Source organism: Gossypium raimondii, chromosome 9 (genome assembly GCF_025698545.1).
Source record: "Gossypium raimondii isolate GPD5lz chromosome 9, ASM2569854v1, whole genome shotgun sequence".
NCBI classification, from domain to species: domain Eukaryota; kingdom Viridiplantae; phylum Streptophyta; class Magnoliopsida; order Malvales; family Malvaceae; genus Gossypium; species Gossypium raimondii.
In genome coordinates this window covers 10,738,521-10,752,758 of record NC_068573.1, presented here as the reverse complement: position 1 = coordinate 10,752,758, position 14,238 = coordinate 10,738,521, and the positions used below count along the sequence as shown (strand labels likewise).

The window sequence follows — 14,238 nt, the reverse complement described above, 5'->3', positions numbered from 1 at the left end:
AAACACAAGGTTAGAGCACAAAACCTCGGGTAGTTGCAAATGAAATTCATTCCTCAATTGATGTGGAATATAATTTTGAAATAGAAAAATGAAACTAAAAAACCCCTGAAGGAAAGAGAAGAGAAAAACTTACTTTTAACACCCCTAACCCCTCTCCGTCACGAATTAGGGTGACGGAGAATTACCGTTTAAATTGAACATTTAATACACATTTTAAATGTTATCCAATACACATTATAAAAAATCATTCACATACATATCGTCCCTAAATCGAGCCCTCGAGGCCCAAAAATTATCTTAGAAATGAATTTGGGACTAATTTGAAATCATTTGGAAAGTTTATGCAAAAACTACAAAATTTTAGAAATAGGGGTCACACGGCCGTGTAACCTTCGAACTAGGGACACACGGTCGTGTCTCAGCCTGTGTCCTCACCCGTGTAACTCACTAAGTAGGGTTACACGGCCATGTCACATGCCCGTGTACCATGCCGTGTAACTCTCGAAATATCCCCACATGCTCATGTGTCAGGCTGTGTGCTAACTTGTGTAACTAACTGAATTGCACCATAAGCACTCAACAGATGACACACGACCGTGTCGTCAAGCCGTGTATCTCACACGGTCGTGTCATCAAGCCGTGTGTCTCACACGGCCAAGTCACACGTCCGTGTCTTTGGCTACATGAACCCAAAATGTACCTTAAACAACAAGTTTACCATTTCAAGCTTACTTGAGCTTTAAGCAACTCAAATACCAAGCATTTAACCTATTCAAAATACGATTAAACATACTCAAAACATGCCAAAACCATCATCTTAAGTGCCTAACCAATGTACCATCATTGGTACCACATTTTATATCATCAAAACACATTAACAATGCATCATCCAAATCAAAGTTTAAAGAATGCCAAAATCACTCGATCTATCCTAACATATAACTACATAAGACATCAAGCTTTAAACTGCACAGATATATTAAACCTTGGGTCAAAACAACATACCAACATTTAGCTTCAAAAACAAACATATACTTATATATCATAACCACCATTATACTCATAACTCAAATTTACATCACATTCATAAAACAACTATTATTATATAACTTAAATATATACTAAATTAACATATATATACAATATAAACCATTAATGTCGTCCACTACTAAGAATAAATGTATATTTTCTATTTTAATCCCTTTAATTAATTTTAATCTATAATTCAACTTTTAACCTTTACACGATTTAGTCATTATACTTTAATAACTCTTAATTTTACAAAATTCACTTAATCAAAATCTAATTCACTATAAAACTAACCTCATAAATATTAAAATAAAAACATTTAAGAGTTTGTTTTACAGAAATGAAGTCCCGAACTTCATTTTTTGACACCCTAACTATCGGGTCATTACATTACTTATGGAAATTGGAGGTAGGGGATGGGTAAACTAAAGGCTAGTTCTTGGGGAAGAGATGCGACAGATAGAGGAGGGTGTTTTATCTTATTTGAAGGTTTGAGATGGATGTTTTCATGCCTAGAACTAGTGGGTATAAATAGACTTTCAACGGGCTTTAAGCTTGAAATGGCCCAATTTTAGTTGAAAAACAAAGGAGTGCCGTGCCATAGCTTGTGCATGGCACGACATGACACCCTAACATCACCTATTTTTGGCTTCGAAGTGCTTGTTTCTCACCATATCTTGTGCATGCCACGACACAACTTTGCTTCTGGCACTTTTCTCTACTTAGATTCTCCTTGTCCCATTGTGTCCGGAAACTTGTTTTCTCCTAATTCTAAAATGCAATTAAAAATATAAAATCCTAAAATATAACTAACAATAAAAACAATGAAAAATAAAATTTAAAATAGAAGTCCTTATTCAGAGTCGGGACAATCTGTATCGCCCTCGAAGAAGAATTTTCAACTGGTCCTCGACACTTTGATCCGTTGTTTATTCCACTATTGATAAATCTAAACCACAACCTTCGATCGATTCCAATAATATCACCTTATCTTAGAGTCCATGTCGCGAGAAGCTTTGGTTTCACGAGCTTTATCTTCATTTTCGAACGAGAATGAGATAAGCTAGTCGATTTCTTCGACTGACACCTCCTCAGTTATGGCCAGAAAGTGTATCAGCTGGTTTACACTTTCATTCAAAATCAGTTGTAGCTCATTTACCTCTAATTCTACTGCTACATTTATGTTAATTGGATCAGAGACATCTTTGGTTATATTTAATTCATTCTCGTCTCTGGTTCCAACTTCTGTTAACTTTTAAGATTTAATTTCGAATGATTGTCGGTATACATTGGTTTGGCACACTTTCTGGCACACGGCCGTGTGACCCAACATTGATTACACACATGGTTGGCACACGGTCTGCAACACGACTGTGTGAGCCTACTTCAAATGTCCACACAATCTGGGTTGTGTCACATAGCCATGTGACCTTTGTTTCCAAGTTTTTCTTGTTTTGTCCAAAATTGTTAAATTTGATTTAAATTGATCCTTATTTATTTCTAAATTGTTTTTAGGGCCCCGAAGGCTCAATTTAAGGCTCAAATATGTATATTTTCCTTGATTGTATTGAGTTGATTATGAATTAATGTTAATTTGTATTATGATTTCAATTGAAGTTAAAGGTTCTGTTTTGTATTGTAATACTCCATAACCCTAATTCGGCGACGAAAAAGGGTTAGGGGTGTTACAAATATAATGGTTTAAGATGGATTTTTTATAAATTAGTGATGTTAACATGTTTATTTCATGAGAAAGTGTATAATAGTGATATTGGATTGATGTTTTGATTATTTGATTTAAACTGAGAGAGAAATAAAGAAGTCTAACCAAGAAATATGACAAGTGTAAAAGTTTGAAGAAAGGTAGAAGAAAGTATAGGAAGTTCAATTAAGTAAATTATTATTTGAAATATTAATACTAGGGATAACGAATGAGAAGAGTACGATGATGTATTAGTTTAATAATACCATTGAAGTGATGTGTTAAGTTTATTGAAACTGTTAAGGTTTATTATAACAATTGAGTAAAGGTGAGAAAGAGCATAATGAATCCAATTAAAGTAATGTTGTAAGAAAATGAGAAGAAACTATATAATTTAAAATGGTAATTAATAAGTTAGTATATCTTATACTTGGTATTGAAAGTCAAGGGTGTAGTATATATTAAGTTATGTGTAAGTGATATGATACAAAATAAGTGTATATTTTGGTTAAATAATGGAAGGTTAAGATTCGTCACAAGAATTAGAAGAATGACATGAATGTTATAGATAAATGATGAATTGAAAATCTACATATAAGTACATGAATTCGTGAAGAAATGAAAGAAAGAAGACTATGTGAATTAGAAGGATCAAGAATTTAGAAATAAGTGAATTATTGTGGTAAAGAAATTTTAGAGATATGATCACAAGGAAAAGGATATCAAGGAATGAGAGGAAGTAAAGAAATAATGAAATTTATGATTACTAGAATCAAGAAAATTTTGAGGACGAAATTTATTTAGGGGGGAGAATTGTAACGCCCCTAAAGTTATCATGCTAAATTTGTAAAGAGGTTTACTCGGAATGTGTATAATTGATTTATCAAGTAAATGGAATAAGTTACATTGATGATAGTAGAGGAAGGTATTGGACACTAGAGAAAGTTGAAACAAGTACTATACTGAGAGATATAAATCCGAGGTATTAACTAAATTGTGAATAAGTGAAAAGTGATGGGATCAAAGTGCAAATATTTAAAAGTTGAGGGATTGAAATGTAATATGAGAAAGTTAAAGGACCAAAAGTGAAAATAACCTAAATTTTATAGTGACACAGAATTTGTAGGCAAGGACTAAATTGAACAAATTGAGAAATATAAGAGATTGAATCATAATTTTACCAAATAAAATGGTGATTCAATAGATGAATTGTAGAAAATTTTGATGGTAAAATAGTCATTTTCAAAGAGGATAACTATCATGAAAAGATGAGATAGGTGTTAAATATCATGATAATTATGGGATAGGTGTTAAATTATGATTAGTAAAATTTTAATAATATTTTATATAATTAAAGTTAATATAAAAAGAAGAAAAAGATGAAGAAAGATGACACCAATGAGCGCTACAAATACAAGTTATATACAACTTTGAAATATTATTATTTTGTCTGAAAATAGTGAGAATTTATTTCTAAGTATAAATTTTATTTTTTGGGAATAACAATTTTACCGAATTATATAAGAGAAAGATTTACTTTCCTACTGAAAGTAAAAATATTTTTGGTTCTGTATTTGATTTGAAATTGTTCGAGCTCATACTCGAAGCAGTTCGTGGTACGAGAATAGCAGAGAAAATCATTCAATTGAAAGCTAGAAACGTCTAGGATCTGTCTAGCCTAAAACACAAGTACTATTTCGAGAAAAAGTTTATTGCTATAAATATCACAAACCGACTTAGTTTTCAAAAGTTTATTTTTCTTTTGTGCAAGAAATCTATTTTCAAACCAATTTTTTTCAACAATTTTGAATTCAATAATGGTATCATAAGTAAATGTCATGTTTATGTTTGGTTTGCTTTCTTGGTGATTTGCTGTGAAAGGGTTCTTGGATATGGGGACAAATGTGTGATTTCTAGTGTTTTGTTTCTTTTACTGGTTGGTATTGATTTGGCAATTTTTGCCATCTTATTTTAAATAAAATATCTTTATTGTTTAGCAAAAACAAAAGTAACATGATTTATATTTAAAAATTAACTTAAATTTTTAAAATTATATTAAAAATAAAATTTTATGTTTATCTTTTTTAAAATTATGGTTAATTTTTGCTCAGTTGAATGTTTGCAATGATGGTAGATTGTTAGTTGAATTGAAAGTAAAACCTGTATTGATCGAGAAAGATAGGGAGACACACCTTTCGGATGTTAAACTAATAGAGAAAAAAATGCTTGCTCAACAAGGTAGTGTTGAGAATTTCAACATTGGTGATGATGATTTCCTATGATTTCAAAATCAAATCTGTGTATCTAACAATGTTGAGTTGAAACAAATGATCCTCCATGAAGCTCAGAATGATTCATTCGCTATGCATCCTGGTGGTGCGAACATGTATTGTGACCTTCAAGAAGTGGTCGAGTATGAAAAGAGAAATTGTTGAATATATTGCAAAGTGTTTGACTTTTTAGTTAGTAAAAGCCAAACATCAACTTTCGTCCGGTTTACTTCAGCCTATTTCGACTCCCTAGTGGAAATAGGAAGGAATCACAATGGATTTTTTGTGGGATTGCCAAATTCGCCGAATAAAGGAAATAGTGTTTGGGTTATAGTTGATCGTTTAACGGAATCTTCTCATTGTTTTAGCTGTGAGAACAGATTGGTCACTTCAAAAGGTTGTCAAAGTATACATTTATGAGATAATAAGACTTTATCGTGTATCATTCTTTGATTGAGACCCTCGTTTCACGTCCAGATTTTGGAAGCAACTACATAGGTTTTTAGGTACAAAGTTGAACTTTAGTACTAATTTTCATCCTCAATTAGACGAACAATTAGAGCATGTTAGACAAGTGTTGGAAGACATATTACGAGTTTGTATTATCGAGTTCCAAACTAGTTATAACGTTACTTGCCTATAATATAATTCATTTATAACATCAGTTTTCAATTAAGTGTTTTGATGGCCCCGTGCGAAGTTTTGTATGTTCGGTGGTGTTGAACTCCATTATGTTGGTTAGAACTAGGCGAGAGAACAATAGATAGGTCAGATTTGATCCAAGAATTCGAAGAAAAAGCATGGTTGATAAATGATAAGTTGAAAGAAAAATTGGATAGACGTAAGTCCTATGCAGATTTCAAATGGAAGGAAATTGAATATTCTATAGGTGAGAAAGTGTTTCAAAATGTCTTTTTGTGGAAGAAAATTTTGCGTTGACACTACAAAGGAAAGTTAAGTCCCATGTATATTGGGCTATATGAAATTGTTGAGAGAGTTGGCATTGTTTGGCATTGTTACAAGAGTTGCAAAAGATTTACAATGCATTTAATGTGTCAATGCTATAGAGATATCGTTCTGATCCCTCCTATGTGATACACATAGAAATGATTGAAGTACAACCTAATTTAACCAACGATGAAGAACAAGTGGAAATGTAAACTCAAAGTGGTAACTTGGGAGCCAGAAGAGATGATGACATTGCAATATCCTCACATTTTTCTAGGTAAATTTTGAGGACGAAATTTAATAAATGAGGGGATAATTGTAACGACTCTATCTTAGGCGATGTAAAAAAAATTCTATTTCGAAGACGAATTTAATAAATCGAGTTGGTGAAATTATGAATAGAAAGAATTATGTATTTACAATGAGAATATATTATTGGATTGTCGAGTAATTAAGTCAAGAAGTTTGTTAATTATAGTACAAAGCCTAAATTGTAAAACTATCATTAATATAGAGTTTTAATTTAGAAAATGCAAGAGGGTTTAGTTAGCAATTACACAAAGGACATAATAGTCATTTAACCACCATTAAGACATAATTAGTGGCTTGGCTTGATCATGGCCACTCATTTCCACTTAGTATATTAAACATAGATCTTAACCATCCATTATAATCTAATTAAGTTTAATTAGTGTTTAAACATGAATATATATGTTCAGATAGTGGGAGAGAAAATAATAATAATAAATTTCCTTCTTCTTCCTACCCTAGGACCAAATAGGAAAAGAAAAGAAAAAAGGGTTTGGGTTTTCTTCATTTCGTCACAATTTCACCAATGTAATCAACCTTTTTCTTTGAATTTTTTTATAGATTATTCATCATTGGAGCATGATTAAGCTAACCCAAGTATTAAATTCTTCAATTGTTAGGTTTATACCAAGTTGCCATCAATGGATGTTGGTAAGCTTAAGCTTGGCACTAATAAATTTATGAATGATGAGTTTGATTATGCTAGCACTATATTTGAATGTAGTAAAAAGAATTGAAATTAATTATAAATTAAGCTAAGCCTTATGGTTGATTTATGACATTAAGGACTAAATCGAATAAATTGAAAGTAGTTAGAAAATTATTGTATAGTTAAAAGTACGAAATCCTTATTGAATTAATATGGATACTCATCTTGATTCAATAAAAATAGTAATAGATACCAACATTTTAGATATTTGAGCTTATAGTGACTAAAATGAATAAAATGCTATTCATGTGTAATTGATGTATTTTCATGCATTTGTGTGAAACTAATACCATTTTTGCAATTGAATTTATCATACATTGCTAAAGATGATATAGAGACATCGTGAGATAAAGGAAAAATGAAGGTCGTAGATGAATAACTCTATCCTTCAAAACATCGATAAACAATTTGGTCCAAATTTAATTTGGGCATTAGAGCATTGAGAGGTTTAAGAAGGACACACCTCTAGCATACCTTCACAATTTCAAATTCCCTATATCGAATGACATGTTCTCTGCGATCGAAATAGGTGATTGAATTGCTTATTATAAAGTCATACTTAAGAACTTTTTTACCTCATACGACTTAAAAATCAATTTATACATATTTAAATAATTACATTTAAGTAAAATTATTGAACATGTATATAAAATAATTTGATAAGAATCAACAAGCCTAATTTATTAGGAATTTAATCTAGAATTCATTCAGTTTGAATAGAAAGTGAAAGTGAATATTAAGTTTAAAATTTATTTTCCAATAAAAATTATAATATAAAACAAACTTAAACGACATTATAAAATTTTATGGCATATATGAAATTGGGTTTTCATAAATTTTTAAAAGTTAAATTCTAATAATTGTATTAGAAATCTAATCTTTCATTAACAATGATATTTTAAATTACTTTTTAGTCTCATTGAATTATTTTTTTAAAGCGATGTGGTTATTATTTATCCTAATTTATTAAATTTCAATATCATAAATAAGAAACGAAATTTATATTGTAGTTTTCCCTAACAACTAAAATTTTTAAATGATTTAGAACTAAAATAGAAAAATTAGAAAAATAATATCAATTTTGTTTGATAACAAATTTCAGTTTATATTTGAGTGAATTTCCTTAGAAATCTTTTATATATTTTCTATATTTAGTTTATAACTTTCCAATATTCAAGAAGTTTTCTATCCTTAATTTATACAATTAGTTGAAATCTATAACAAAATACTTAAAGAAACACAATATATAAATCTACTCAAAACCAAAGCGCAATATAATAATTAAATACCAAATATTTTAATATTCTTTTGAGTGCTACCACTATCATGGTTAAACTTGATATATCCATTAATTTTTGTGTTTTTATGCTCTTAATTTATTTATTAGAAATTGGTTATGGAGATGTGATTGAAGTGCCACCATTGAACATCAACCAACAAGATCTTTTGAAGCATTTATCATTAAGAGATATAAAAATTGATTTTCCAGCTCTTTATGTATTCGGAGACTCTTTTGTTGACAATGGAAACAACAAAGTAATTTTGGGAAATGAAGATGCAATTGGAGGAGGTTATTTTCCATTCGGAATTGATTTTGATGGAAAATCTACTGGTCGAGTTACTAATGGTAGAATTGGAGTAGATTTCATTGGTATGACACAAAAAAAAAACTTTATCTCAATTTATTATATATATTCTTTATTTTATATCATACTATTGGATTTCCTTTTTATAAGATAATGCAATTATATTTTAATTAACAGTTTAAGACAAATTTCTATTTACAAGAGATGATTATAGCCTAGGTTAGATTGTGCTTGGGTTGAGTTTAGGTACTGTACTAGCAAAATTCATGATTCTCGAGCCTGACTTGACCTGATATATGGACTACAAATTTTGGTTCGGATCTTGAATGTTGGAGCCTAATCTCATTCATATTTTAAGCATGCCTAATTTTATTTTCCCTAGCACGTTTCAAGGGTCTAGTATTTTATGTAAAGTTTCCCAAATTTCAGGCAAGACATTGGACTTGGGCGAGTAGCTTGTCCCTTGAGCATGGCTACTACTAACACTATAATATTTTCATTATTACTTTGATCTCGTTGGATATGAATCTCGGATGTGATTCTTTTAATGAGATAATTTAATTTAACTAAATTTTTAACATTTTTAAACTAATAATATCAATTTTTACTATTTTTTTCACTTAGATTTTAATTTACCCAACCCCAATTAACAACTACGTAAGTCATTCTAATTTTCAATATTTTAAACAGAAAGACTAGAAGAGACAGATCCATTTTCTTACCTAATTATTTTCTTAGACCAATGATTTAGTAATAATAATCTTATTTTGAATAGACATGCAAGGTTTTGTACACATATGCGTGTGTGAAAGAAGTCCAATTAATTTCATTTTATCTAAACTGATTTTTTCTATTTGATAATACAGCTACAGTAGGAGGTTTGCCATACCCACCACCAATTATGGGTATGTCTAAGATAGACAGAAAAACAATCAGTACCGGTGTTAATTATGCATCTGGTTCTTCTGGACTTCTCCCTCAAAATGGACATGTTTTGGTAAAACACCTAGAATTATTGAACCATTTAGGTTGATTTTTTATTTAAATAACACGGTTACTATATATTCATGAATTTGATTTGGATATATTATTTATAGCATAAGAATGTCATCAACTTCTTTCAACAAGTAGACTTGTTTGAGAACTCAACAATGAAGGATTTGAAGGGTACATTTGATAATCCTAAAAGACTCAAGAAATACCTGTCCAAGTCTCTATTTTTCATCCATCACGCAAGCAATGATTTAGGGGTTACCTTTGAGGTCGAAATGAAGAAAAAGTACTCTATTGATACATATGCCAAACTTCTAATTAAAGAGCTTTCCAAGCAATTGCAGGTAAAATGATACTAATAATAATTGGATTTTGCTAACACATACTTACGACTCATTAGATGGATTAATTTTATTTCTTCAAACCGATAACCCAACCCATTACATCAAATATTTTAGTATTTCTTTTAATGTCTAATGACTTTTACTTTTAATACTGCAGAGATTATATACACTTGGTGCTCGAAAATTTTTTGTAAGCAATGTATCACCGTTAGGATGCTCACCATACATCATAAATACAATAATTCATAGTGGACCGTGTGTCGAAGAAATAAACAAACGAGTATCTCTTTACAATGACCTCCTTCCTGATTTGTTGGAAAAATTGCAATCTAGTCTTTCAGGCTCTAAATTTGTTCATGGAGATATTTACAAAGTTTTTCAAGATGTGTTTGAATCACCTGAATCTTATGGTGAGTAAATAATATTTAACAATGTTCCTTAGAATCACAAATGAATAAACTTTTAAGCGAGATATTTTAAATTTTAAAAGAAAGATATAAATGTGTACATTTATATATGCAGGATTTAAGGATGTGAACAGTTCATGTTGCATTGATAAGAATGGAACTAGAATTCAAGTTTGTGCTCCAAATATTGATCCATGTGAAGATAGAAAGACTCGTGTATTCTTTGACCCATTCCACCCAAGTGAAGCCATGCACTTCCTTTGGGCCAGGCGTTTCTTAAAGGACTCCTCTATTTGCTCCCCTATCAATTTGATTCAGTTAATGCAAGCATGATTACTTGCACTAGTGTATCCATGCCATGTCTTTTATTCCTTGCATATCAATCATGTAAGCATAAACATAAGTTATTAAGTACATATCAATTTAAATATGAATGCGTACCCTAATTTCAAATTGCGTTCAAAATCATCTAATCTCTTAATGAAGTCTCTTTAATTTTAATTCAAAATGCTTTATTATTTTCTCAATAAATGGAAAAGAAGAGGAAATAAGTTACATTTATATGCCTCCACTTCTTATAAGGCCCCTGATCAATACTCTTTCTCTGTTTTCCCTTCCACATCTTCATTTTGAACCATATTCTCCTTACCGCTCTTATTGATCTAGCTTGTAGCTAAGATAACTTTATTTGTATCTAGAGTAACATCTTTAACCCATTCATTTTGTTCCAAGCAACACTCCATCATGTTACTTTCTAGGATTGTTAAATTATTGCTATCTCACAATCTCCATTACAAGTCACAGTAAAAACCTCTCCCTAATTAGTACTACTTGCCCTTATAATATCATCCATCAAACCCTATACTTCGCTCTTTATTGTTATAAATATATTTACAAATTTATAATTTTCCATGAAAAACCTTTTTGATCCTAGTAATTGTTTAAAATGCCAACACTATCTTTCTTTACCTTGTGTGATTCTCATGAAAAACTTATTTTGACAATATAAATATTTTTTATAAAACCAACACCACCTCTATTTACTCCATGTGACTCCAAAAGGAACAAATTTTATATGTAAAAGAATTACATAAGAAAGACTTCTTAATTCATAAGTTTATAAAAAAATTCAAATCTTTATTCTCAATAGTTAAAACTATACAAATTGGATAAAACACCTCATATTTACCAATCACAACTGATAATACAAAATGCATTTATATACGAAATAAAAGTACATGATTATAAACTAGTGTTATGTGTAACACTTGTCACATCCCAAAAACCAAGTTAGTAAAAATTGGGTTAGTGAATCAAGAGTGGTCAAGCCCTGTTTTAAAATAAATGTTGAAGGAGTTGAGGCAAGTATTTAATTTGGCTTATTGGTTAACTGTTCTGGATGTGTGCTTGAGGACTTATGTTCGATTTTCTTCCTTTCAAATTTTGATTAATTTTATCCTTATATCTAGCTTAAAACACCTAGGTTATATTTAATTTTCATAAGTTTGTCAGCAAGAATGAGACTACTGGCTCATTGGTAATGTTCTAGCCTACCCATGGGTCCCAAGTTTAAATTCTGTTGTGTACAAAAGTGGAATTATTTTTGCTCCTTCCTTGCTGTGCTGCCCAAGCTGTTAGGATTTGGGCCAAACTTAAATTTTTAGCAACCTGATAGGATAATAGTTAAATATGATAGATAAGGATAATATGGTTCACTATTTTTCTAAAATTTTGAATCATTATCCCCTAGAAACATTCCGTGTGTCGTCCCCCCTTTCCCCCCACTTCTCACTTTTCTTTTCTTTTTGTTTCATGTTTGTTGTGGAGACTCTTTCCTCTTTCTTTCAGTTATTTTTTAGTTCTCCTATTGGCAACCTCTCATTTTTCTTCCTTATTTTCCTCTTATTATTCTTTCCTATTATTTTACAGCCACCCATACTTCAAGATTTTTTGTCGTTTCTTTCTTTGATTTCATTTTTGGTCATGCATGCTTTAGAGAATTGGTATGTTATCATAGCTTATTGGATAATCTTAAGCTGCATAATCCTCTTGCAAATTAAGTGTTGTGGAAATCTGTTCTGCTTTGGAGTTCAGTGGTTGTTGTAGTGACATTGTCTTGAAAAACAGTCAGGGTGTGACATAACTTGAAACATCAGTAAAATTGAGCAAAATCTAAACTTACTGTCAATGCCATATGGCCCTGTGAGCCAGATAGACGTGTGTCTGGTCGTGTGGGCCACACTAATGTGTGGGCCTACTTCAAACGATTAAGTTGGGCCAAATGTGTGAGTTAGCAAGATTTTGAAATTTGGTTATGAGATTACAACTGACTTCTGATAAGACTAATTTTTTTATGTATGTCGTTAGATGTAAACATTTTGGCAGCATGTTAAAATTGGTACATTCGTAGACTTGTTGTATGAGTAATTGAGTGAACATGTTCCTATACCGTAATTCCAACTAAGATTTTGTACATAATTTTGATCTGCAAAATTGTATACTCTATTAACATATTCTGATATGATAAGCTTATAAAAAAAAGAAATTTTAATCTGAATATATCTGTATATGAATTATGACTTTGCATATGCATTTGGCGTGGGATGTGATTATGATATGGAGGAAGTTCTGTCAGTTTAATGATCTACATTATCTGGTGGTTTAACCACATACCTTTTCTGGTAGTTTGACTACGTTTCTGTTGGCTTGATCACATATATCTTCTATTGGAAAAATTACCACAAATATATCTGGCAACCTGACTGCATATTTCTATTCAGTAATGTACGATCACTAATTTCGTGTGTTGATTGGATGGGTCTACCATAACCCTATTTGGTGTGTTAGATGGACAAAGACGGTGTAGCAGATGGTGTAAGATCTATTCTATTTTACAATATGCATTCCTTAGCATGCCATGCCATCTGTTATCTATTCTGATATTATATTTTTGTATATTATTTTTCAATATGTTATACTTTTGGGCTAAGTCACACATTAAGCTACATAGCTCACCCAATTATCTTTATCTTCTGAGGTAATCCTCAGGACTAGGATTGGGCGGCATTCGGGAGCTTTGATTAAAATTTTCTAAATCAAACAGATTATAAAGGTTTATTTATATAAATTATGGACTTTGATTCGGACTATGGACAATTATCGAACTTTAGTTTTTGGTTTTGGGTTTCTGTTGGGTTTTTGGTTAATTAGTTTTAATTACCCCGCATAATTTTTCTATCATTTAGAAATGATGTACAGTTTTCAAAACTGAAATGTTTAAAAACTTTACCACTACAAATTCAAACTAAGCAAATTAGCCTTTTTTTCAGAAAGATAAAATAAGTTAATATTACAAATTTCAAGTCAATTTGGTGGAAAGTAATGTATGTTTTCAAAAACACTTATTTGACGAAATTAAGTTTTCTACGAAATAAACGAAAATGAGTTTTTGCAAAAATATTGATGTCAGAATAAGCAATGATTTGAAAAAAAAATTATCAAAGCTTTGAAATTTTAACATAACCTCAGTGATCTAGTCCCCTAGGCCGGGTTTGTGGTGTTACAGTTGGTGGTATCATAGCTCGATTAAAAACTTGGGTTGTGGTATTTTGGGTTAAAAAAAATTTCATGTGTAAATTTAATTTATGATTTTAATGAAAATTTTTGGGAATTAGGATATGGGTCAATTTTTATAAAATTTACTAAGATTTCATAAATGAGAATCCTAGGCTCCGAGGCTGACCCAAGTAAGATAGTTATACTCTAGTTACTTATACTTTAGCTAATTTAGTTAGACTGAAAAACTTTAGAGATTGTGGAATAACTCTTTTCTACTTTAGAGGAGTTACTTTTGTAAGAATTTAGACTTAGGATTAAGAACTTTCTAAGCTAATCTTTAGAACTTCCGAACTAAAGAGAAGTGTTAATGAGTACCCAGATAC

General features: G+C 30.6%; 1 protein-coding gene across 1 annotated transcript; it reads left to right on the top strand.

Annotated features, from left to right (window-relative positions):
- The first annotated feature begins 8,293 nt into the window (after nt 1-8,293).
- On the top strand, nt 8,294-10,658 carry LOC105797840 (GDSL esterase/lipase 7). Its single transcript, XM_012627743.2, has 5 exons — nt 8,294-8,618; nt 9,420-9,550; nt 9,651-9,890; nt 10,048-10,300; nt 10,413-10,658. The coding sequence occupies exons 1-5, from the start codon at nt 8,294-8,296 to the stop codon at nt 10,628-10,630; spliced, it is 1,167 nt and encodes a 388-aa protein (XP_012483197.1). The 3' UTR covers nt 10,631-10,658.
- Nucleotides 10,659-14,238: the final 3,580 nt, after the last annotated feature.